The following is a 24,874-nucleotide window of genomic DNA, read 5'->3' as shown; positions in this document are numbered from 1 at the left end:
CTTCACAAAGGATGCACAGTTAAATGGATATGCATAACCCTAAGCAATAAATACCCTCTATATGCTACCATGCACAGGTGTCTCCCAAAGAAACATCTTTTGATGCTGTGCTGATGCACATCATCAGTGATGTACCCTGGCGTCATCAGGTGTTGCGGGTCTTTCAAACATCATACACCCTCACCCATGTGACTTGACCAGGGTTGATCAGACCCTAGCTGGTGCCCCGGCCAGCAGTCACCCATGGTGTAATATGTGTAGAAAAACAAAGGTCATACCACAGGTTAGTGTACAAATCTTCTTGAAGTCACATTGTGGGGACTCTAGTTATTATTATTATTTTTTAAATAGGTTAGGCCTAGATTTATTTATTTTAAATTCATGCATAATTTAGTGGTACATTAAAATTAGATTAGGGCAAAGTTTTGATAAATGCTCTGTAATGTTATGCAATTAAGAATATCACATTCTTGTGATAACTTTGCTATGCTGCTTGTCTATAGCAATTTGTTTACTCTGCAGATTTTTATTTTAGTTTAGTTTTATTATATTTTTAGTTTGTTAATTTAATATGTTGTATTTTTAATCTGGATTGTGAATAACTGTTTATCGCATAAATAAATCAGTTCAATTCAAAAGTAATGTCCCCTGAAGTTATTAAAAAAATATCCTCTGTGTGTGTGTGTCATGCACCTGTTGCAGAGGTGGCCCCGCCTCTACCTGCTGCCTCCGTTCGCACGGCGAAGTCCCGCCCCCCTGCGGTTAAAGCTCCCATCCTATTGGACAGCGGGATGAGTGAGCGATGCCAGTGTGGAGCACCTGGAAGTCAGTCAGCGGCGGCTGCGTACAGTGAAGGGAACAGCTATGCGGACGAAGAAGGGCAAAAACCAGCTGAATACTCCAGTTTTTTTGTTCCAACCCGGCGGCTCAGCTCTTTGTTAGGTCGTGAGGCATTATTCCAGAAGTACTCCGCTCCGAAAACGACACGGAAGGAAGTGGTTTGGAAGCCGCTCCGGGGCGGATATTTCCCCGTAGAAACCCGCATTTCCAGCTCCGGCTGCTTCCCAAAAGAAAGAATGATAGTTTGATTTTTTTTTTTTTTTTTTTTAACGTATACAATCCAGTAGTCTTTGTTCCCCCTCAATTCCTAATTTTTACGGACTTGCCATGGTGGACTCCTCAGCCACGAGGAAGACTTTTCTAGTCCCGGACATAAAACCTTTGGATTTGTATGACCGCAATAAGGCAAAAATATGCGCAAGTGTCGGCTGGTTGTTGGCGAACTCCTACGGCAGTACAGGTAGGTCCGAGTCCAGGCTGCAGGCCTGCTCAGCTTCTTTGTCATCTGTTTATATTCTGGTTAGCACATCGTGTGCGTGAAGCTCAGCGTTTTTCAGTAGAAAAGGGCTTTTGCACATGAAAAGGGAGCCTTTTGGTGACACATTTGTTCTCACTCAGTGGGTGGTCACATTTGTAATAGGTACGTGTGTAACGGGCCTCCTCTCTAGGCCTTATCACGCTAACCCATTCCGCCTTATTTCTAGCCGCCAGCCATAAATTGCAGCTTACTGGTGGTGTGTGTTTTTATCCGGCTAAAGCATGCAGGCTCAAGGGGCGTAAACAACGTTTTGTGTCATTCCTCTCTCCTGATTTAAAATGAACACACCTACTTCCTCTAGTCTTCATAATGCAGGAGCAGAAAAGCTACGTATTTATGATTGTGAAGCAGGTCAGTGTATTTAATTGGGTTTCTGTCTGCGTAGCTGAGGGGATGTCTGTGAGGAACCATCCAGCTCCTGCGGTGCATCTAAAAACTTTGACCCCGAGATTAAATTGAAGCATGCAACACGGGCTGATCTGGTAGTGGTCACAAAGAATGCAGCCAAATTAGTCCTCTTGGGAGAGACAAAGAGGTATCGAATTGCGTGCATAATCAGTAGTTGTTTTAATATATAGAAACGGGAAAATATATTTGAAGTTGCATGTCAACAATCCTTTTTGTTCTGCAGCTTTGTCCATGTCAGCACTACCCTGCTATACATCCTTCTCATTGTCATATTCCCAGCAGTATGTTAAAGATGGAAAATTCCAGAGTTGGACCAGACTAGATTGGAATCATGTCATTGTGTAGGACTTGAAGATTTCCACAAAGTCATAGCACAGATCCTAAAGTTGTTGGAATGTGTTTACAGTAAAACTCACCTAAATCATCATTGTATAAAAGCAGTGGCTATGGGTACGAACCCGTATCTACAGAGACAGTTCTAAAGATATGGAGGGTGTCTTACCGACCAATCAGAATGCGCAAATATGTGGGTAAAGGCCCGGCAAGGCTTCAAAACTCATCCGTACATTGTCCGCATCTTCAGTGAACACTGTTCTAAAGATACTTTAGCAGTCCCGCAGAAGATACAGATGTACGTATCCTTAGCCACTTCGTTGTATAAACTGGATATTCACACTCACCGGACAAATGCAAAAGTCCCATTGCTTTTGTATGGTTTTCCATCTAATAAACACCATATACAACCCCTGGCAAAAATTATGGAATCACCGGCCTCAGAGGATGTTCATTCAGTTGTTTAATTTTGTAGGAAAAAAAGCAGATCACAGACATGACACAAAACTAAAGTCATTTCAAATGGCAACTTTCTGGCTTTAAGAAACACTATAAGAAATCAAGAAAAAAAGATTGTGGCAGTCAGTAACGGTTACTTTTTAGACCAAGCAGAGGAAAAAAATATGGAATCACTTAATTCTGAGGAAAAAATTATGGAATCACCCTGTAAATTTTCATCCCCCAAATTAACACCTGCATCAAATCAGATCTGCTCATTGACATTGACCCTATGTGTCTTTTTGCAAGGAATGTTTTTGCAGTTTTTGCTCTATGGCAAGATGCATTATCATCTTGAAAAATGATTTCATCATCCCCAAACATCCTTTCAATTGTCCAAAATATCAACATAAACTTGTGCATTCATTGATGATGTAATGACAGCCATCTCCCCAGTGCCTTTACCTGACATGCAGCCCCATATCATCAATGACTGTGGAAATTTACATGTTCTCTTCAGGCAGTCATCTTTATAAATCTCATTGGAAAGGCACCAAACAAAAGTTCCAGCATCATCACCTTGCCCAATGCAGATTTGAGATTCATCACTGAATATGACTTTCATCCAGTCATCCACAGTCCACAATTGCTTTTCCTTAGCCCATTGTAACCTTGTTTTTTTCTGTTTAGGTGTTAATGATGCCTTTCGTTTAGCTTTTCTGTATGTAAATCCCATTTCCTTTAGGCGGTTTCTTACAGTTTGGTCACAGACGTTGACTCCAGTTTCCTCCTATTCGTTCCTTATTTGTTTTGTTGTACATTTTTCGATTTTTGCGACATATTGCTTTAAGTTTTCTGTCTTGACGCTTTGTCTTCCTTGGTCTACCAGTATGTTTGCCTTTAACAACCTTCCCATGTTGTTTGTATTTGGTCCAGAGTTTAGACACAGCTGACTGTGAACAACCAACATCTTTTGCAACATTGCGTGATGATTTACTCTCTTTTAAGAGTTTGATAATCCTCTCCTTTGTTTCAATTGACATCTCTCGTGTTGGAGCCATGATTCATGTCAGTCCACTTGGTGCAACAGCTCTCCAAGGTGTCTTCACTCCTTTTTAGATGCAGACTAACGAGCAGATCTGATATGATGCAGGTGTTAGTTTTGGGGATGAAAATTTACAGGGTGATTCCATAATTTTTTCCTCAGAATTGAGTGATTCCATATTTTTTTTCCTCTGCTTGGTCTAAAAAAGTAACCATTACTGACTGCCACAATCTTTTTTTCTTGATTTCTTATGGTGTTTCTTAAAGCCAGAAAGTTGCCATTTGAAATGACTTTAGTTTTGTGTCATGTCTGTGATCTGCTTTTTTTCTACAAAATTAAACAACTGAATGAACATCCTCAGAGGCCGGTGATTCCATAATTTTTGCCAGGGGTTGTATACTGGATTTTGTGTAACGGATTTTCGCTTGCATCAGACAAAATGTCCTGTCCGATCACAGTGCATTTCCACTAGAAGTCCAGCGCAGTCTGGACGTGCCCACTAACAGGTATGAAATGAAGTTCAATACGGACGCTCTCCATTTCTAGGAAAGTGTGTACCGTATTTCTCTGATTAAAAGCACGGCCGTTTATTTTTTTGGAACTGTGCTCAGACCCAGTACCTAAATGAGGCAGGGCGTAATCCGAGGCTGGTGATCATTAACAAAATGCTGCTTGTTGCCTGCACTGTAATATGGTGTTAAGTTTCACACATATCCCTGGGTGTGACAAACCAAGCTGCTTTATATCGCAGCCTCTGCGTGGCTGCAAACCGGAGACTGTAGAGGGCTGTGATTTGTCACTTTTATGTTTTCACTCCTTCCTCTCCCATCATTTTTTAATAGTTTTTACAGTACGCCCGCCGATTACATTTCGGTCATGGATCAGATGCGTTTGACAGAAAAGTCTGCAAATGTGACCAACTTTACAACAAGGAGTCAGTAAAAGGTGGTCTAAAGACCCACAATTCATGGAGAAAATTGTACGTACCATGTCGTTGGTGTGGAAGTTTATGATTGCATAAAGAAGTTGAGCTCGTTGAGGGACAAATTAATCCAGAAAAAGCCGCTGTTCCTGTGGCAAATTGCATAAAGACGCGACTGAGAATTTTAAAACGATCATATGCATGTTGACGTCATTGTGTGGCCATGGAGTTACAGAGCTAGAGAAGCATAAATCAGGGTTTAAGATTTTAAGATACCACTCCACAGCGGACTTAGGAAAAAAAAAAAGTATTTTGTCCGTTTTCTACATATAGTGGATTTAGATTATAACAGACAAAATTCGCTGGTCCACCTGAATCCATTATATGCGAGTTTTACTGTATGTATTTATTTATTTATTTATTCATTCATTTATTTATTTTACTAAAAATAAACCCTAACCCAAAATCATTTAGGAGGAAATCATTTGCTAGACAGCTGAGACATCACTTTACATCTTCCTTCCAGAACCCGTCCATGAATAGTGGTTAGTTTCAGGAGTACAAGATGTCAAAGTTTGTCTACCTTCACTTAGGTGTGGACCAGATACAGTAACACCTGGGGCCATTTGTGGATACCAAACAAATGTGATGCAGTGGAGTAAATGTGTCAGTGTTTGTTTATTTTGTGTCTTTGATCTGCTACAGCTAGCATGTTTCTGTTGCATGCAATATTTGAAGTGGTCCACTTCAAATTGGACCCAGACCATATCGGAATTCACTGTGCAGGGCTTCCAGAAATATGCGAAGTTGCTGTGTAGGAGTGGTGGCTGCATGAAATTGAGGAAGGTAAACCATATGGAGGAGGACTGTGGAAATTTCAAGGAGCAGCTTTCAATGTAAGCTTTGTGGCCTGCTCATCAGTAGAAGACTAGTTTTACAAAGATTCATTTTCAAATCTGAAAACAGTTTTGCATTTATGCATCTATCACAACACAAGTAGACTTTACAATAGTGGAATTTAATGCTTTCCGGTGCTATAATTATGAAGCTTGGCATGTTTGTTTTTCATGTTGGTTAAAATAGGTATCTCCATTCGTTAATTTGGTCAGTTCAAATTATTATGACATATGGGTGATTCTTAGACTATGGGCACTTATGTCCTTTGATCATATTGTATGAAAAACAGTAAAAAGGGGAAATTTCACACTTTTATAGTTATCTTTACAATGAAAGTGTTTTAAGAAATTTGTTCTAGTAGTCTATGATGACTTTTTCACCTTTTTTTTTTTTTTGCATCATTATATGCAAATATTGCCATTTTGTGCTTGTCCCACACCCAGACTTTTGATTTTCAATGATAAAAATGAATGGTAAAGAAACGTTTTTTCTAATGTTTTAAAATATCTGAATAAAATATCAGTAAAATAATCAAAACATAATTGGAGTATTCAATGTCATACAACTGTTGTGATTTTTTTTTAAACAAAATGTAGTTGTCCCACACTATTGCCGTAATTTCGACTACAACACTGTAATGTCCCTTTAAACAGTTTGTATGAAAGATTGTTTGGGTAGTTTCTATGGAGATAAACAGTGACATCAGAGCACGTATATAGCGCCAAATCACAACAAACAGTTGCCCCAAGGCGCTTTATATTGTAAGGCAATGGTGTGGTGGAAATTACATTTACAAGGACAATAGTGCCCGTAGTTAAAGAATCACCCATACGAGGGCTGTCAATAAAGTATAGGTCCTTTTTATTTTTTTTCAAAAACCTATATGGATTTCATTCATATGTTTTTACGTCAGACATGCTTGAACCCTCGTGCGCATGCGTGAGTTTTTCCACGCCTGTCGGTGACGTCATTCGCCTGTGAGCACTCCTTGTGGGAGGAGTCGTCCAGCCCCTCGTCGGAATTCCTTTGTCTGAGACGTTGCTGAGAGACTGGCGCTTTGTTTGATCAAAAGTTTTTCTAAACCTGTAAGGCACATCGAAGTGGACACGGTTCGAAAAATTAAGCTGGTTTTCGGTGAAAATTTTAACGGCTGATGAGAGATTTTGAGGTGATACTGTCCCTTTAAGGACTTCCCACGGTGCGAGACGTCGCGCAGCGCTCCCAGGCGCCGTCGTCAGCCTGTTTCAAGCTGAAAACCTCCACATTTCAGGCTCTATTGATCCAGGACGTCGTGAGAGAACAGAGAAGTTTCAGAAGAAGTCGGTTTCAGCATTTTATGTGGATATTCCACTGTTAAAGGAGATTTTTTTTAATGAAAGACGTGCGGACGGGTCCGTGCGTCGGGACGCAGCCGGCGCGGTGCGGCGGCACAGGAAAAACACCACCATGTTGATAACCATTTGTAAAATCCAGGCGGCTTTTGATGGCTTTCAGTGGAGTGAGTATATGAGAAATTGTTTAACAGCTGGACATGTTCCAACTTGTCCTTAAGGCTTCCAACAGAGGTGTTTTTCCTGTGGCGGAGCGTCGCAGCGACTGTGAGCCGATGCTGCAATCCGTCCGCACGTCTTTCATTAAAAAAATAATTAATTTTTCGAACCGTGTCCACTTCGATGTGCCTCACAGGTTTAGAAAAAAATTTTGATCAAACAAAGCGCCAGTCTCTCAGCAACTTCTCAGACAAAGGAATTCCGACGAGGGGCTGGACGACTGCTCCCACAAGGAGTGCTCACAGGCGAATGACGTCACCGACAGGCGTGGAAAAACTCACGCATGCGCACGAGGGTTCAAGCATGTCTGACGTAAAAACATATGAATGAAATCCATATAGTTTTTGAAAAAAATAAAAAGGACCTATACTTTGACAGCCCTCGTATATTAGTGCTTATACTTAAAATATGGTAAATTTCCCATTCAATTTTTTTTTTTTTTAAACTGCGTTTTTTTTTGTCCATTTGTCATGGTGTTAACAAAACCCGGCAGATCTTGCGTAGTATGTGAAAATCATAGTATAAACGTAATGTGATAATCACATGTAACTGACAAATTAAACTTTAGTTCAGCTACATGTTAATTTTTTACTATATATCAATGTGTTCTCAGTATAGTCTCAACCATGGACTACCTCATCTCTGTACATTTTGTACACAGTTACATTTTAAACAACTTGCAGCTGCGCTGCATATTCTATTGCACATTTCATATCCCATTGTATATGCCACATTTAATTGCACATTCCATTGTAGGTATCATACACGTTGTTTATATCTGATATTGTTCCCATTCTATGTTTTACTTATTGTATTTTTTTATTCTATTTTTTACTATATAACTTGGCACCAGTGTGGACAGCAAAGTAAGAATTTCATTGCACAGAGTAACTTGTTTTTTTCTTGCTGTATATGACAAACACTTTGAATCTTGAATCTTCTGAGCAAAAAGTTACTTTCTCACCAGTCCTTTATCGCACTGGATCCATTTATCCATTTTTAGTGGGATTTTCAAAAAATAATTTGATACTAAACATTAGTATCTGATTGAATACTCATTTGCAGTAGTATTGGTACAAACAGTACGGTCTTCGCATTCGCCATTTAACACAACTTCACATGTGCCTGCTAGATACAGGCAGGCACAGAGCCCTTCCCATCAGTTATTTAAGCGCTATTAAATTCTCAGCATGTGTGTATGTGTATATATATATATATATATATATATATATATATATATATATATATATATATACACACATACAAAAACACCTGACTGTTCTGCTTTTACTTTGAAGTGGAAACAGAATCAGTGTTTCATAGTAGCCATAGCACCTTGTTAGGCCATACAATGGAGTCAGAGACACCCTGCTGCCATGCAACATTACCATTGGTAATAAAAATGAAAGTTGGCCAAACAAAAAAAGTCATAAAGTGGGGTTAGATATGACAAGATCATACTATGCCAACACCATGTCTCTCAGCTCCACCAACAGCTTCATATTATTTATTATAGTAATGCTGCGTTCAATACTGCTTGGAAAACCGAAATTTGGAATTTTCAAAATCTAGAGTTGAAAGACCCTGGCTTCAGTGTGGGCAAGTCTGCCATGTGCAGCATTTCATGGTCAAATCTTAACCCATGTCACAGTATGTGTAAATAAAATTTTTTCTTATATGCACCTTAGGCAGACTTTCATGAAAATTCAGTAAGGTATGTCTTTTATAATATATTCCAATTCTAAAGTAGAACTCTAGTAGTGTATACTAAGGTATATCTAAAAACAAAACAAAACAGCAGAATAGAAGAGTAGAGTGCCTGGTCTTGAGAACCAGGGATGGTAGGTTTATTTATAGATTTATGGTAGGTTCATTATGTTTATTGCTCATAGAGCTGAAAGATTAGTAGAGTAACTCAAATAATTCAATTACAAAAAAAATGTTCAAGGCAAATTCTGTGCCTTGCGGCTCCATTTAACAAAATAGTACATATGCCAGGCCTGTGTGTGGCACTGTAATGTCCACAGAAAAAAACAGAAGACTAGAGCATCGGCATAAGCCATGTAAGAGCTAATCTGTAGCACCAGAAGCTACAGCTTTCCAACGTGACACAAAAAAATAAAATAAGCCTTTAAAGAGAGAGGGTCCACAGTTATCATCTGAAATAGAATTAATGCGCATTTAAGCAAAACTGACTCCAAATATGACTAAATGAAGTGCTTTTATTTTTGTAAATGCACTCTATTCTCAAAACTGTACATGAAGAGGAAACACCACACGCCTTTGCAGATGTACAAACTGCTGCCTCATCAGGGCTTTTAATATCAGATCTTCACATCACATTTATTTGAAATGGGACAATGCATATTAATGAACATAGTTGCATGTAAATATGCCGGATTATAGCAGGATGCTAATTTCCATCCGTAGTCCCAGTAACATAGAAACAGACTAAGAACACACAACATTCCAAAATAAATTAATCGTGACAGAAAACAATTAAATAATAGAATATACATAAAAATATTTACAAATTCAAAGTAGCAATAATTGATCGATTTTAAAGTTCAGATTATGTTGTATGCCCCCCCCCCCCCCCCCCAAAAAAAATTGCCAGTTCTCACAAATGTGCTTAAACATCCCTTGTTTATTGTTTCAGCATTCTAAAGAGACAGCGAGGGAGGGAGGGAGAGAGTGCTTCATGTACTGTTTTGATAACGGAGCGGATTTCTGAAAATAAATAAAAGTACTTCATTCATTTAGTCATTTGGAGTCAGTTTGGGAAAATCATCTCACCCCTCCCAGAGCCCAGTTTTTCACAGGCTGTGCTCCCTTGCATCCTGACTGAGGATTACACAGACCACCTGTGCTTACGGTCCGGTCTCGGGAGGGCAGAGCTCCTGACACTGGGAAAGTTCCAAAACTTGTAAAGACGTGAAAAAAATAATTACTCAGGAAAACAGAAAGTGATACACTAAATTTGACAATCTGCGAGATGGCACAGCAACATTGTGTCATTGTTTAGGGAGAGCTCTGGACTATTGATGTTGTTTAAAAATGCAAAATTACTTTTTTCTGATTAATTGCTAGAATACTTTGATTACTACAATAATTGATAGCTGCAGCCCTAATTGTTCATACTCATATCAAGATGATGATGAAAATATGATTAATCCTGCAGCACTAGTCAATTACAGTTGTTTTTTTTGTTTTTGTTTTCCTTTTCTAACTATCCCTACATAAACAGTTGAAGAAATGAATGATTAAAATGGTCTCAAGTCTCATAATGTGATGGAAATTTTTTGTTATAACTTGCTGACTTGTCTGCCTAGGATAACTAGGCTTAAACATTCTTTATTAAATATTGGGCTATGACTATGAATGAAATCTTGTCTATGTTGACATAGCAAGTCGAGTAGGCTGTAACAAACCTGATATGAGGCCGATTAGATTCCATGATATCTACCCAGGCTATCCTGACCAATCTAAGGTATTCCTGTCAGATCTTCCATCTGTTGGCCTTGACTTGTAATGATTGACAACATGCAAAATAAATTTTTCTCTTCTCTGTCTTCTATTTCTGTAGTCCACATGTGCAGAAACCATATTGAGTCATGTGAAATTACGCAAACATGACACAAAACAAAAGCTGCCAACTTTCAATGTGCCCTTTGCCTTTGTTTATATAATGCAGTATGGTCACACCCTTCTCCTGCAGTGTCATATTTGCAGTGTCTATCAGCAAATCTGAAACGGCTTGTTTTACACTTTTGTGATGTCTGTCACAGAAAAGCATAACCACACTCCTACTTAAGCCTGGTTCACACAACAGGATTTTAAAATTATCTTTAGGTTTCCAAAACCTGAGACACCACACACATGAAGATAAAAAAATCATAGCTCTAACAGGTTTGGTCGTACAGTGTGTGGTATTCAGCCACACGGTAAGGACAACAACACCACACACGAACAGATTTAACACACGAACATTCCCAACTCAGACAGAAAATCTCACAAAATCTCTCGAGATTAAATGTGACTTCAGAGTAAACAAACAGATACTTTGTGGACTATTTAAAACAGAGGGGAAAAAAACAATACAAAAAGAAAAGAAAAGGCGTTCTTTAAAGGAGTGGGGACAGCGCGACCACCGGACTTTCTGGTAAGTCAGAACAGCTGTTTTGATTTTATTTTCCACTCCGTACGTCCGGTACCTTGCTTTCTGATTGGCTGCATGTCACATTCAGCAGGCTGTGAGCTCGTTTGTGGTCGGGGGACACAACACACGCTGCGATATCGGGCCAAAAAAATCCAACATGTTGAATAGCCCCGATTTGCGATCAGAGTGCTCCTGACGCCCTTCCGAGCAGATCAGAGCGCTCTGAACACGCCACACACGACAGGAATATCTGATAAGATTATCTTTAGCGTCATCACGATTGTCGGGGCATCCTTAAGATTGTCGGAAGGGGAAGATCGGGTCCGATATGAGCCTAATTATCCTCCCGTGTGAACCAGGCCTTACTCTATCGAGAGATTCACAGAGGTCATCTCAGCAAACTACTGCCAGTGTTGCCACATTTACTTTGAAAAAGTAATCCAGTTACTGATTACTCAATTGGAAAAGTAACTAAGTTAGATTACTAGTTACTTTTTTAGTTAATTTCCCCAGCTGCCGACAACAACCTTCTGCCACCTCAACATGACAATGACACCTGTTTTGCCAAAACTCACTTTATAGTCACCCTTTCTTGACTTCAATGAAAGTAAATACTTGTTTTATAAAAAGTAAAATAAAGACCTCTTTCTTGACCTCATATTTAACTGTTGACAGCACTGTAACAGTAAAACTTGCAATTTCTAACCTACATTGTTTATAAATGTAACTATTAAATTCTTTCTAACATTTTTCTAACATTTAAATTCTCTCTAAACATTTTACTTGTCAAAATTATTATTATAAGTAGTATTAGTAGTTGTAGTAAAAAAAGACTTCAAAACTGGACCTTTAATCTAATCTAGGGGTGTTGTGGGTGGGGCACATCCTTGCCCCACGCCCCCATTCCATCTGGATTCGCTCCTGCTTTGGCGTTTGAGCACAAAGAATGGATAACATTTATTTATGCAGAAAACATGACCACATTTACAGGTAAGAAAGTTTTATTGCGTTTTCACATCATGTGGTTCTCAGAAAGAGAGTTTAGGTGCATTTGAGTGGAAAATAGTGTTAGTTGTTGATGCGTCGTGGAGGATCAGCTGTTTTTAGCAGCAGATACGGAGCAGCTCAGCTCAGAATTCTAAATAAAGGAGAAAAAAAAGTATAGAAATGTCTTTGTAAAGCTCAGTGCAGGTGTGCTGTTGTCACCGCGCTTTAAGAGGTGGGGACAAGTCATAGCTGCTGCAGAAAACCGCGGATGAAAAGCTCACAGCTCGCTTAAAGTTGGCAGTGCAGTCGAACCCCGACCTCCTGCCCATGGACAAAGTTTAATGCTGCTATCGACCCACAATGCAAAAATAATAGTAACGCACAGTGACTTGGAGAAGTAACTTTAATCTGATTTTTGATTTGGAGAGATTAACGCGTTAGATTACTCGTTACTAAAAAAAGTGGTCAGATTAGAGTAACGCGTTACTAAGTAACGTGTTACCGGCATCACTGACTACTGCTTCATTTCCATAGACCATCACATGAAACAAAGTTACCCTAACATTGGTTTAACAAGTGGGTAGATCTGTGTGAACAGCATAAGTGTGCACTGTACGGGTGTCATGCTCCACGGTCCCTCCCACTTAAAGGGACATATTCATTTTCAGCAAGATTATGAATCTCACCAGCTGTCTTAAAAATGGATATTACAGGTGTTGAGAAGATCTACTCTTTGCCGTGTCTTCTTTCTAAATGCAGAAGCACGCTATGATTATTTTTGTCTGATAATCGTGTCCCAAAAATATTGTCATTTTAAGACAGTTTTATGCAATTGGTAACACAAATCAGGCATTGGAATTGAAATGTGGCCCCCCAAAAAATCCTAAATAAGTATAATATAAATAAACTCTCTGACTTTGTTAGTAACAATCACAAAGGGGCTTAAACAGTTGACATACCGACTCATGCACATTGGGCTCCCCTCTCAATTGGCTTGAACCCAAACCATTCCCACAGCAGCAGAGCTGAGGAGTGCAGCTTTAAAGTTAATTTGAACTTGTTCTTCCAAACCTTCTTGGTTTGAAAGAACAATTATGCACTTGACAAGAAAAAAACTCCTACTCGTGTCAAGTAACATGTTATCTACACTTCACTTATTTCTGGGTGTGTGAGAGAGAGCAGTTTGACCTCCATCCACTGTGAAAGTCGGACACAGTAGCCTGTGAACCTGCAGCTAAAGTGACAGTCAAACGTGTTGACGTATGTTGGTAACTTTCTTATATAAACAAACGTGTAAACACTGTGCAGTATTGAGGGAAAAATTTGAAGTCCTCCATTGTATGATAAGTCCATATAGTAATTATTGAAACCAGTGTGGCCATGGGTGTATATTTTTGTTTCTCTCCCTCAGAACATGATGTATTACAGAGTGGATCAGTGCATGTTCATGGGGCGGCAGAGTTAAAATACCAGAACATTTGTTCAGTTCAGCATAAACGTACCACATTTGGCACACAAGTAGGAAAATATCATAAAAAAGTATCTGGAAATTGGGTCTTTACAATTTTTCCATCTGACCATGGTAGGCGTTTTACAAAATGGGCGTTTGCAATCACTCATCACCATTGTTTTATTTCATTTGTGCTCAGGGATAAGCACCTAACAACAATCATTGAAACTGTTTAGCATGTAAGGCCTCATTTCCACAGAGTGGTCCGGGTTGGTACGGCACTGTATGGTATGGATACGGTTTGGAATGGTTAAGCTTGGCTTTTTTTTTTTTTCCACCACCAGTAGTACCCTTTGTTTGGTAGGTGGAGTATGGTAGATGTTGACATGCACGTCATTGAGATGGACAGCATGACGTCATACCCTTGCAACAATTGTGTTAATAATGAACAACAGTGGAAGACACGCAGCTTCTCATTTTCCTGTTCAGGTTGTGGCACTTTATTTCAAAAAATCGCAGTATTTGTTTCAGACGACTGTAGGCGCATAAGCTGTCAGAGGGTAATAACATGTTCCTATGTTGCTATGAGCCAATCAATGAACAGCAATTTAGCTCCTCTCTTTTGTTACCATTTCATTATTTTGGTACACCAAGCGAAGGCTGCCAAAAAGTGGTATGAGTCTGTTATTTTGGTACCCATCCCTAAATCTGAAAGTGGAAACGCACAAAATAGCTTTTCAGATCGACCCAGACTGCTTGGTGGAAATGTGGCTTAACCCTCTGGGGTCCGAGGGCATTTTTCGGACGGTTCACTTGCCTGGCATAAATGTTTTATTATTGCTGTTAACAGCTCTCCCTGCATCCCACAATCAATTTTTATGTCTTTTTTTTCAGGACAACCTGTTCTTTCATAATATATATGCTTTTGTTTGTGTTTTATAAGTGTAATAAAGGTTTACAATAAAAAATAACAAAGTAAAAAGTAAAGTGAAAAATAATTTTCCACACATTTATTCAAAACACAGCAAATTATAATAAACAACTGTTTTGACACTTTATAAAGGTAATTTGAGGTCTTGTGTGAAAGACTGTACAACAAAAAAGTTCAAACAATAAACACAAATGCACATTTTGAACAATATATACAAAATGGTCTATGCGTTTATGCTCCAGTCTAAGGAGTGGCCCCTCCCTTACCTCATTGATATGGTAAACAGTGCTTCTCCCCAGAGGGAGAGAGCCACAGAGTAATCCAGTAACATTCAAACGCAAACTAGTGGAGCAATCCTGATAGTTACACACTCCTTGTTTGAGCATGTGAGATTGTCATGCGAGGCTCTCCGTCTGCTTTCACTTTCGCTGTGTGTAATGGCGCAGGGTGCACTGGAGGAGTTAGGGGGCTATTCAAATGGGGCAACCAGTAAGATAACACTCCTGAAAACGATCTTTGGTTTATCATGTGAGGTAAATCTGAACTACGATTGGATTTTGGAAAACCATGTGACGGTGAACCAATTCCGATTGGACACTGACATTGCGCACATCATCACACAGCTTCTATGAGGAGTACAAAGATGGCTGACAGTGGATCGAAAGTCTGCGGAGTTAACTTTTCAGCAAAAAAAAAGTAAGCTTCTATCTCATATCATTAAAAAGTTATTTATAATTTAGTAAAGCTTGGTCCCAGCCGTTGTATACGACGGCATCGGCCCCAGAGGGTTAATATCTCTTTAGCAACTGCCCTACTTAAAATATGGTTGCCATGTGTGGGACGCTCAAGTTAGGCATTTAGCTGTAAATATTGTAGGTGTATATTCTACAGAAAAGTTAATCTCAATTGCCATGACTACAGCACTATTCATGAAGATCAAATCAACTCTTTGTTAGTACTTCAAGACAAACGGTGCAAGAATAAGATGCTCCAGCCAGGATCATAAGCAGGTGTGTGAGCTCTCCTCTACACTGTGCATCCCCTTTCATGCTGACCAGTGTTATGTGTGGTAAATGTGTAATACGAGGCATTTTCACTGGGCATGACTCAGCTGTATATTAGGACTGTACTGTAAATCCTAATGCTGGAACTGATATGTGAGCAGCTGTAGGCCTAGTGATGATTGATTGTATATCCCGAAAGATGAAGACCTAGGTAGTGACAATGGCTATACGCTTCCGTGTACAAGACATAGAATGTCCAGGGGCCCTCAACATCTTCAACTAAAGCAGTTACTAAGACAAACTGGACTACAGGTCATGGTGAAACAAAGGAAACATTGACAGATCCAACATAATCCGAAAGGAAGGATGTTGGAAATGCTTATGCATCCTCATCTGATAATCTGCATGGGTTTAGTGAACTGAGGCAGCTGCCGTCATCGTCACTTCACTCAAGAGCTTGGATTTGCCTTGCTAAAACATCTAAGTGGCACTAGTCATGAAGGCTGTGGTTCAACAAGACCAAGATGGAGAGAGCTGAGAAAAGAAGTCTGAAATCGGACTCTTCTCATGAAGATGTTTCCGGAGCATACCACTGGGACAAACCGTTATTTTTCTCCTCAAACTTGAAAGAGCTCTTGATTTGTGGCAGCAAGCTGAAGTCAGTGTTGCTGTGTTATTTGTCCATGACTGTAAAAGTGTTTGTAATGCTCAGTGTGACTGAACTGTTGATTTTAAAATTTACTGATGGATTAATTAAAGAAAATAAGTGCTAGAAATTTTGGGTTCATTAAATTAAGGTTAGGTCTTCATGCTTAGTGATATTGCTGCAAATACAATAAATGTCCCTGGAATTATTGGTCTTTTTTTTTTTCTTTTTTTTTTTTACCAGTCTTGTGAATACCATGTAATAATTAGTTGAATTTAATGCTGTTTGCCTTCAATTACATTCTTAAAGGCAAGAAATGGGTCTTAACTGTATTCTAGGCTCCTAACATTGGAGGTTTGAAAATGTTCCCTCAAAACCAAGTATACAGGTACTCAAAAGGCAAAAATCGGCAGCCATTTTTAAAAATGGCTACTGCAGCTGTCTCAGGACAAATCTGCAACGGCTCTATATCTACATTCCTTCCTAGTATATCAACCTACAAATGTGCCAAATTTGGTACTTTTATGACAAATTGAAGAATAGGTTAGCTATGCCACCCCACTGTGTCTCACATGTCAAACGTGAATCAGGGAAATCTGAAATGAACCATTCCAGATTTAAATTTACTTACAGCACAGGGGTTTCTACAAACACAAAAATAAAATTGATTTGGAAGCTCTTTAATGTGAAGCTTCTTTGTAAAAGGTAAACTTAAAAGTTGCATTTGCACATTTTGACCCCATTAAGGCTACAGTTGCCTGCTTTGACTGTAATTCCATGGAATGGTGAACATTTAAGTACTGGTATGTACAATTTCACATTGACAGATTAAAAAAAAAAAAAAAAACCCTGCATGCGCCGAGCAGGGGGAGATGGGAAAATATATAGGTTAAGTAGTCCTTCAGGATTGGTTTGAGAACCTCTGTTGTATGCTATGCCTCCTTTAATGGTGTTTTTTTTATGTGAAGTAATGTTGCTAGGTTATTTCAAGAACACTGATGCTGCATTTTCCAAAATACAACAGCCACAATTAAGTCAAACAAAAGAGACACACCAAATGCAATAGTGCAGTTGCTTTCATACAGTAGTGTTCAGAATAATAGTAGTGCTATGTGACTAAAAAGATTAATCCAGGTTTTTGAGTATATTTCTTATTGTTACATGGGAAACAAGGTACCAGCAGATTCAGTAGATTCTCACAAATCCAACAAGACCAATCATTCATGATATGCACACTCTTAAGGCTATGAAATTGGGCTATTAGTAAAAAAAAAAAAAAAAAAAAAAAAAAGTAGAAAAGGGGGTGTTCACAATAATAGTAGCATCTGCTGTTGACGCTACAAACTCAAAACTATTATGTTCAAACTGCTTTTTTAGCAATCCTGTGAATCACTAAACTAGTATTTAGTTGTATAACCACAGTTTTTCATGATTTCTTCACATCTGCAAGGCATTAATTTTGTTGGTTTGGAACCAGGATTTTGCTCGTTTACTAGTGTGCTTGGGGTCATTGTCTTTTTGAAACACCCATTTCAAGGGCATGTCCTCTTCAGCATAAGGCAACATGACCTCTTCAAGTATTTTGACATATCCAGACTGATCCATGATACCTGGTATGCGATATATAGGCCCAACACCATAGTAGGAGAAACATGCCCATATCATGATGCTTGCACCATCATGCTTCACTGTCTTCACTGTGAACTGTGGCTTGAATTCAGAGTTTGGGGGTCGTCTCACAAACTGTCTGTGGCCCTTGGACCCAAAAAGAACAATTTTACTCTCATCAGTCCACAAAATATTCCTCCATTTCTCTTTAGGCCAGTTGTGTTCTTTGGCAAATTGGAACCTCTTCTGCACATGTCTTTTATTTAACAGAGGGACTTTGCAGGGGATTCTTGCAAATAGATTAGCTTCACACAGGCGTCTTCTAACTGTCACAGCACTTACAGGTAATTCCAGACTGTCTTTGATCATCCTGGAGCTGATCAATGGATGAGCCTTTGCCATTCTGGTTATTCTTCTATCCATTTTTATGATTGCTTTCCGTTTTCTTCCACACGTCTCTGGTATTTTTTGTCCATTTTAAAGCATTGGAGATCATTGTAGATGAACATCCTATAATTTTTTTGCACCTGCGTATAAGTTTTCCCCTCTCCAATCAACTTTTTAATCAAATTACGCTGTTCTTCTGAACAATGTCTTGAACGTCCCATTTTCCTCAGGCTTTCAAAGAGAAAAGCATGTTCAACAGGTGCTGGCTTCATCCTTAAAGAGGGGACACCTGATTCACACCTGTTTGTTTCACAAAATTGACGAACTCACTGACTGAATGCCACACTACTATTATTGTGAACAGCCCCTTTTCTACTTTTTTCTGCTAATAGCCCAATTTCATAGCCTTAAGAGTGTGCATATCATGAATGCTTGGTCTTGTTGGATTTGTGAGAATCTACTGAATCTACTGGTACCTTGTTTCCCATGTAACAATAAGAAATATACTCAAAACCTGGATTAATCTTTTTAGTCACATAGCACTACTATTATTCTGAACACTACTGTATGTAGGTAATTTTAAAACTGAGTCATTCATTAGTGGTTTGAGTTGTCGTCAGATTTGACTCAGGTGAGGGGTGTGGAGAGCTGAGTTCAACCACCTGACTTGAGTGTTGCATAATTCTGTGCAGGCCTCAAGTCCAGGATGCCAGTGTCCTGTTGTTTGTAGCCACACCTATTGGTCAAAGTCATTCTCTCTGTAGTTTATGGCTTTACGTGAGGCCTTAAGTAATGCCTTAAGTGACCTTACTGACTATCACCAAGTATGTCCTGCAATACCAAGATGACATCATGGATAGAAGTGGTGACAGCACAGCTAGAGATGCATCAGATTTTCTGGTCCTCAGCATTTCCAGGACACTTGATGTCATTCTGGGAGTCTGCAATTGTTTTAGTCATCACTTATGCATTTGTCTTTATTTATGTAAGGTTTTACACCAACTAAGACCTATTGTGTGGACTTTAATGGGCGCTTAAACATTTTTTTTCTGGCATTTATGGTTAAACTAATTATTATTATTATTTATTTTATGTGCAGTCAAAACATACAGTGCATCCAGAAAGTATTTAGTGCTTCACTTTTTCCACATTTTTTAATGTTATAGCCTTATTCCAAAAAAGTAAATTAATTTTTTTTACCTCAGAATTCTACTCACAACACCCCATAATGACAATATAATTTTGCCAACTTATTAAAAATAAAAAACGAAGAAATCGCTTGTACATAAGTATTCACAGGCTTTGCTTAATACTTTGTTGATGCACCTTTGGCAGCAATTACACCCTCAAGCATTGTTCTAAATATATCCCTGTCATTTGATTGGTAGATTGTGTGTGTGTGTGTGTGTGTATATATAATGCTTTGCTTATAAATTAACCAAAGGATAATTGACATATCAGAAAATAATGACACGGCTCATAAGAAACAGGTAATAAAAAGAAAAACTGACAGATTGATTACAAATTGATTAGTTACAGCCCTAATCTCAAATGACTGTAGTTTGATTCTTTTAATACATTTGCTTTATTTTTTCCAACTGTATTAATTTTGCTTTTTTTTTTTTTTCTTTCTAGGCTTTGTGTTTGTCAAGGTGAAGTAAACGTTCTTAGGAGGAGGGACTCAGACTTTACCCACACTCTATGAGGAACATTTGACTATGATTCAAACTAGTTTGTGGCTTTATGTTGGAATAAAACCAGAAACTCTTGATTTTCTGGATTACAGGATTAGTAGAAACTTGTACATGTGAAAATACAAGTTCTTTCCTACTCTGTTGTTAAGCCTGTTTTGTAATCGATGGGTAAAGAACTTAAATTTTAGTTATGATTCCACATCCAAACTTGTTCATTCCTTATTTGATCATCAGATTAATATCAGACTTCTAAAGTTGTTTATTCTTTTTTCTCCAATTAAATCGTTCTACTGCATCAAAGCATCCTGCTCTGACCTTGCATGTTTCAAAGCCTTTTTTCTTTAATGTGTCTTCAGCTCCACCTAGCTACAAAGCTGCTTGTACCATTTTGAAATCCTACAGGAGAGATTAGTCATCCTCTCTATCATTGTAACTATGGTGAGTCAACAAAGGCCCTGAGGAGGATGTCGCCTTGTTGCTTGTGTTTACCAAAGAACCTAAGAGGTTCTTTGGTAAACAAATACATGGTATATAAAGACATGAGAGGTAAGAACTCTTACCTCTCATTACATTTAGATGTGTTGTTGGATGCCCCCCCACCCACCACCACCACCACCACCAGTATTTGTTATGCAGATGTAGAGTTTATAAAAATGGTGTTACGAATTAGAAACTTGGTGTTTGTATGGACTTTGAGTCTTGATTCTGTATGACACACAGTCCTTATTCATGTTGTCACCTGGAAGCCATACTTGTATCAGTCAGTCCCATCTCAGTGAGTTATTTGCATCTTTGTTTGCATTCTGGGGCAGTTTTTCTTTTTATATGTCATTGTGTGTTTTGACACTGCTGCAATGCAGGGTGGAAGGTGTGACTTCTGGTGAATTTGTCGTTGTTTGCAGCTGATAATTGTTTTGGTTTACTGATTTTGCTCTATTAAATATGTCCAGGTGACAAGGGTCCTTGACAAGGATACACAGAAAGTTGAGAACAGGCCAGTCGGACGTTTACAGCTAGTATTTTCTGATCTAATAAATTACTAAAGGATTGAACCACCCTTGTATAGATCTGATAGGATTTCTGATTACATTGATCCATTTAATTGTAATTGAAGAATTTATGAGATATTTGCATTCAGACTGTCAATCATTCTGAATCAAAATGGATTATTGGGATCCATGTAAACACAGCTAAAGTCTGCTGTTTTTAGCTTGCCTCACTACCGGTGGGAAAGAAAGTGTTGGAAATAGATAAACAAAAAACAGGGCGATAGTGGAATAGCTGAGGAAATTGACAAAGCATTATCTAATAAAGTATTATAATGGCATTGATGGTTTTGCAGGTTTAGAAAAGACACAAAGGCTTAACTGTGTGAATAGAGATTAGCATTTAGTAGCAGTGTAATGGTATACAATTAATTAGAGCCCGGCCGATATTATCGGCCGATATAAGCCCTTTTCAAAGTACTCACTATCTGCCGAAATTTTGCCGATAGAACGCCAATAATTTCTCATAAACAGAACAGTTACTGAAATAATGTTTCTGTCGGCAATGTAAAATGTCCTTGCACTGTTTGTCCAGTAGATGGAGCTCTGACTCCATTCAGCTGAGAGCTGCTTACACCCCTGCTTAAATGTGTTCATCACCAGCCCCCGTAGTTTTCCGTCACACTGCACTGATCGGCTGACAAAAGCATACAAATAAGTTTATAAGGATGTTGTTTGTAATAACTTTATGATTACATTCACCCCACATTTCTCCCGTTTCAGGTCAACTCAGTTTGATTAACTCAGTTTATGTAGTAATGTGTCAAATGTGCTTCATTGCGTCGGTCACGCTTTTTATTAAGCCCACGTTGTGTAGACCTTATTTCTAGCATGAAAAACTTTTGTTTACTGCTAAGAGGTTAAAACATTCAGATTCACTGGTCGTTCGGAAGGGTTCTGGGAATTACTGCCATTTGCTATTAACCCTCTGGGACCGACGCCGTCATATACGACGGCTGGGACCAAGCTTTGCTAAATTGTAAATAACGTTTTAATAATATGAGATAGAAACTTACTTTTTTTGCAGAAAAGTTAACTCCGCAGTCTTTTGATCCACCGTCGGCCATCTTGGTACTCCTCATTGAAGATGTGTGATGACGTGTGCAATGTGAGTGTCCAATCGGAATTGGTTCTCTGTCACATGGTTTTCCAAAATCCAATCGTAGGGCAGATTTACCTCATGTGATATGGCAAAGATTGTTTTCAGGAGTAATATCTTACTAGTTGGCCCATTTGAATAGCCCCTAACTGCTCCAATTTCATTTTTGCATTTTTTGAACTTGAAAAGTCTTCTCTGTTATAAAGTTAATCAATATGAGGACAAAGCTTCAGCTTTTAGCTCATACCATTTTTGTTAAGGGTCCAAAAAAGAACATTTCATTAATTAAAAAAAAAAATAAAATATCGGCTGATTTATCGACTATTGGCAAATCAGTCGATTTATCGATTATCTGCATTTTCTTTCATCCAAATATCGTTATCGGACTCAAAAAAATCCATATCAGTCGGGCTCTACAAATAATGCATGTTTGAGTTCAGTGGTACGAATATTTAAAGAGGTGAAAGCTGGAACATACCACTCAACGAGGTGAAGCCTCGTTGAGTGGTATGTTCCAGCTGATTTGGTGTGTGTATCTTACAAGAATCAGCAGCGTCAGTTAGCTCAGTCAAATCATGTCTCGAGAGAGTTGTTCTCCCCCGCGTGCGCACACACACGCAACTTGGTCGGTCCTTGTGCGTATGTATACTCCCAAAGAAAGACTGTGTATGTCCTCATTGCAGCGGGAAAAAAAAAATCACTTCAGAAATGAGTCCAGCTTCTCTTCTCTCTTCCTGCTCACAGCCTCCAGCCAGCACAGTGGATTTTGTTTTGTGTGTGTGCGCATGATGTGCGTGCCCACGCGCGCGTGTGTGTGCGTGCACGAGGACATGCGTAGGTCGAGTGCAATGGTACCAAACATATGGAACCAAATTTGCTCTCTAAATGCAATGCAACACAAATGGGATGAATTAATCTATGTCATGTGATATACAAAGCGCCAATCAAATGAACATAAAGGATGCACTCAGCCATTATATAATACATGTAATAGTACCAAAAGATTTTTGGTGTGGGCCTTTCTGTCCTAACCCATGGTACATACTGAACCATGATTTTATTTATTTTTATTTGCAAGCTTCTATACCCCTGCAATTGACAGTTTAACAGTTTGTTTAGTGCATAATAATAAACATCTCAATGCACTTACAATAAATTAAATAAAAATAAAAGTAAAACACAGATATACTAAAATGATAAAATATAATATTAGCTTAAAATGCTTGTTTAAAATAATATAACTTTAAGTGTCTCTTAAAATTGTCCAAATCTAGGATTTTAATGTCACTGGGTAGAGAGTTCCACACACGTGTGTGTGTGTGTGTGAAAGCTCGAGTCCCAACCTGAGTTCAACATCTCGGAACCTTCAGGTTGAGCTGGCTACTGGATTGTAAGATACGCTGTGGGCTGTACACTTCAGTAAGATCTCTTAAGTAAGGTGGTGCTAGCCCGTTCAGACATTTATATGTCAGAAGGGCAGTCTTAAAGGAAATACGATATTTCACCGGTAGCCAGTGGAGATCTTTCAACAACGGTGTGACATGATCGTATTTCCTGGCCCCTCACACCACTCTAGCTGCACAATTTTGCAGTTTTTGCAGCTTATTGATAACACACTTCGGTACTCCATAGAGCAGAGCAGTCTATATTAGAGGTCACAAAAGCGTGCACAATTCTCTCCGTGGCAGATTTATCCAAATATTTTCTTATTTGTCTTATTCGTTTCAACTGATGATAACCTTTCTGACAGATGTAATTCACATGATTTGTCATTCTAATTTGTTGATCAAACATGACACCAAGATTTTTCAAAGATTGTATTGCAAGCTTTGAAAAAACTTTGCTGCAGTTGTAGTCACCATCAGGCATTTTCCTTGGCGATAGACATGCCTCCTGGCCCGACCTTCCACAATTAAAAACACTAGACATTGTCTTCTTATTACCATAGTAGGATTAATATTTATTTGTCTAGTACAATCGAGCTGTGTGTGTGTGTGTGTAAAATTACAAAGTGTTTCCAAAACAAAATATAACAGCAACAGCAACAAAAACAACTTAACTGACTCCCGTTTTTTTTTTTAAACATTTGTGTCATTATCAGGATACTCTTCAAACTGCCATCATTATTAAATGATATATTGTGATAAATGTTATGCGTGAGACTGTCCACCACCTCCACAGTTCACATTATGGTTCACATCACAGTGCTCTCCCATCAGGTTTCTTTATATAGGTAAATAACAAAACACTTTCATGGAATTACAAAGATTATTAAATATTGACACTTGAATTGTTGATTGGGTTTGAGAGCTATGGTTTCCACATTCTGCTTGAAGATTTTAGAATTCATAAAATTTTGTGTAGTAACATTAAAAGCAAACATTTGGGCATTGACAGTGTAATTCATAGATACTATTGCAGCAGACCTCACATTTTTTTATTTGTACTTGTAAATTATACTGTTTTTTGATGCACCCCTAACAATAAATATTGATAATGATACAGGAAAAAAAAAATCCTCACTCCTTTTCTTTGTTGTGCACCATATTGCCCAGTCCTATGACTAGTCCTTCTGTTTCTCAGCTGTGAGGACACATTTCCTTCAGGGAATTTAAAATGGTGACGCACCTTCTCTGGTCTGTTTGAGCATCAACACGTCCTGTTTGGTGTGCTGCTGGTTTCGTCAGAGAAACCTGTTTAGCAGAGGGTGTGTCTTTAGGATAATGTTTACTGTGATTTGCCCCCCCCCCCCTTTTTTTTTTTTTTTTTTTTTGAAAGGGCAACACATTGTTGAGACAGGCATTTCTGGGTTTTTTTTTTGTGTGGATTAGTTTATGGTTGAATAATTGAATCAAGAAGCATTTGCATGTTGCGCACTTTGTTATGCATCAG

General features: G+C 38.6%; 1 protein-coding gene across 4 annotated transcripts in view; it reads left to right on the top strand.

The window, feature by feature from the left end:
- The first annotated feature begins 803 nt into the window (after positions 1–803).
- The window catches only part of camsap3 (calmodulin regulated spectrin-associated protein family, member 3), a 57,833-nt gene continuing 33,762 nt past the window's right edge, over positions 804–24,874 (top strand). For all 4 annotated transcript variants that reach the window (XM_034189470.1, XM_034189473.1, XM_034189471.1 and 1 more), the window contains exon 1: positions 804–1,300. In XM_034189470.1, the coding sequence (XP_034045361.1) occupies positions 1,168–1,300 (133 nt within the window). In that variant the 5' untranslated portion in view covers positions 804–1,167. The remainder of the gene's footprint in view (positions 1,301–24,874) is intronic.

This window comes from Thalassophryne amazonica, chromosome 16, assembly GCF_902500255.1.
Source record: "Thalassophryne amazonica chromosome 16, fThaAma1.1, whole genome shotgun sequence".
NCBI lineage: Eukaryota > Metazoa > Chordata > Actinopteri > Batrachoidiformes > Batrachoididae > Thalassophryne > Thalassophryne amazonica.
Note: the sequence above shows the minus strand (reverse complement) of the source record. Positions and strands in the feature narration are given on the sequence as shown.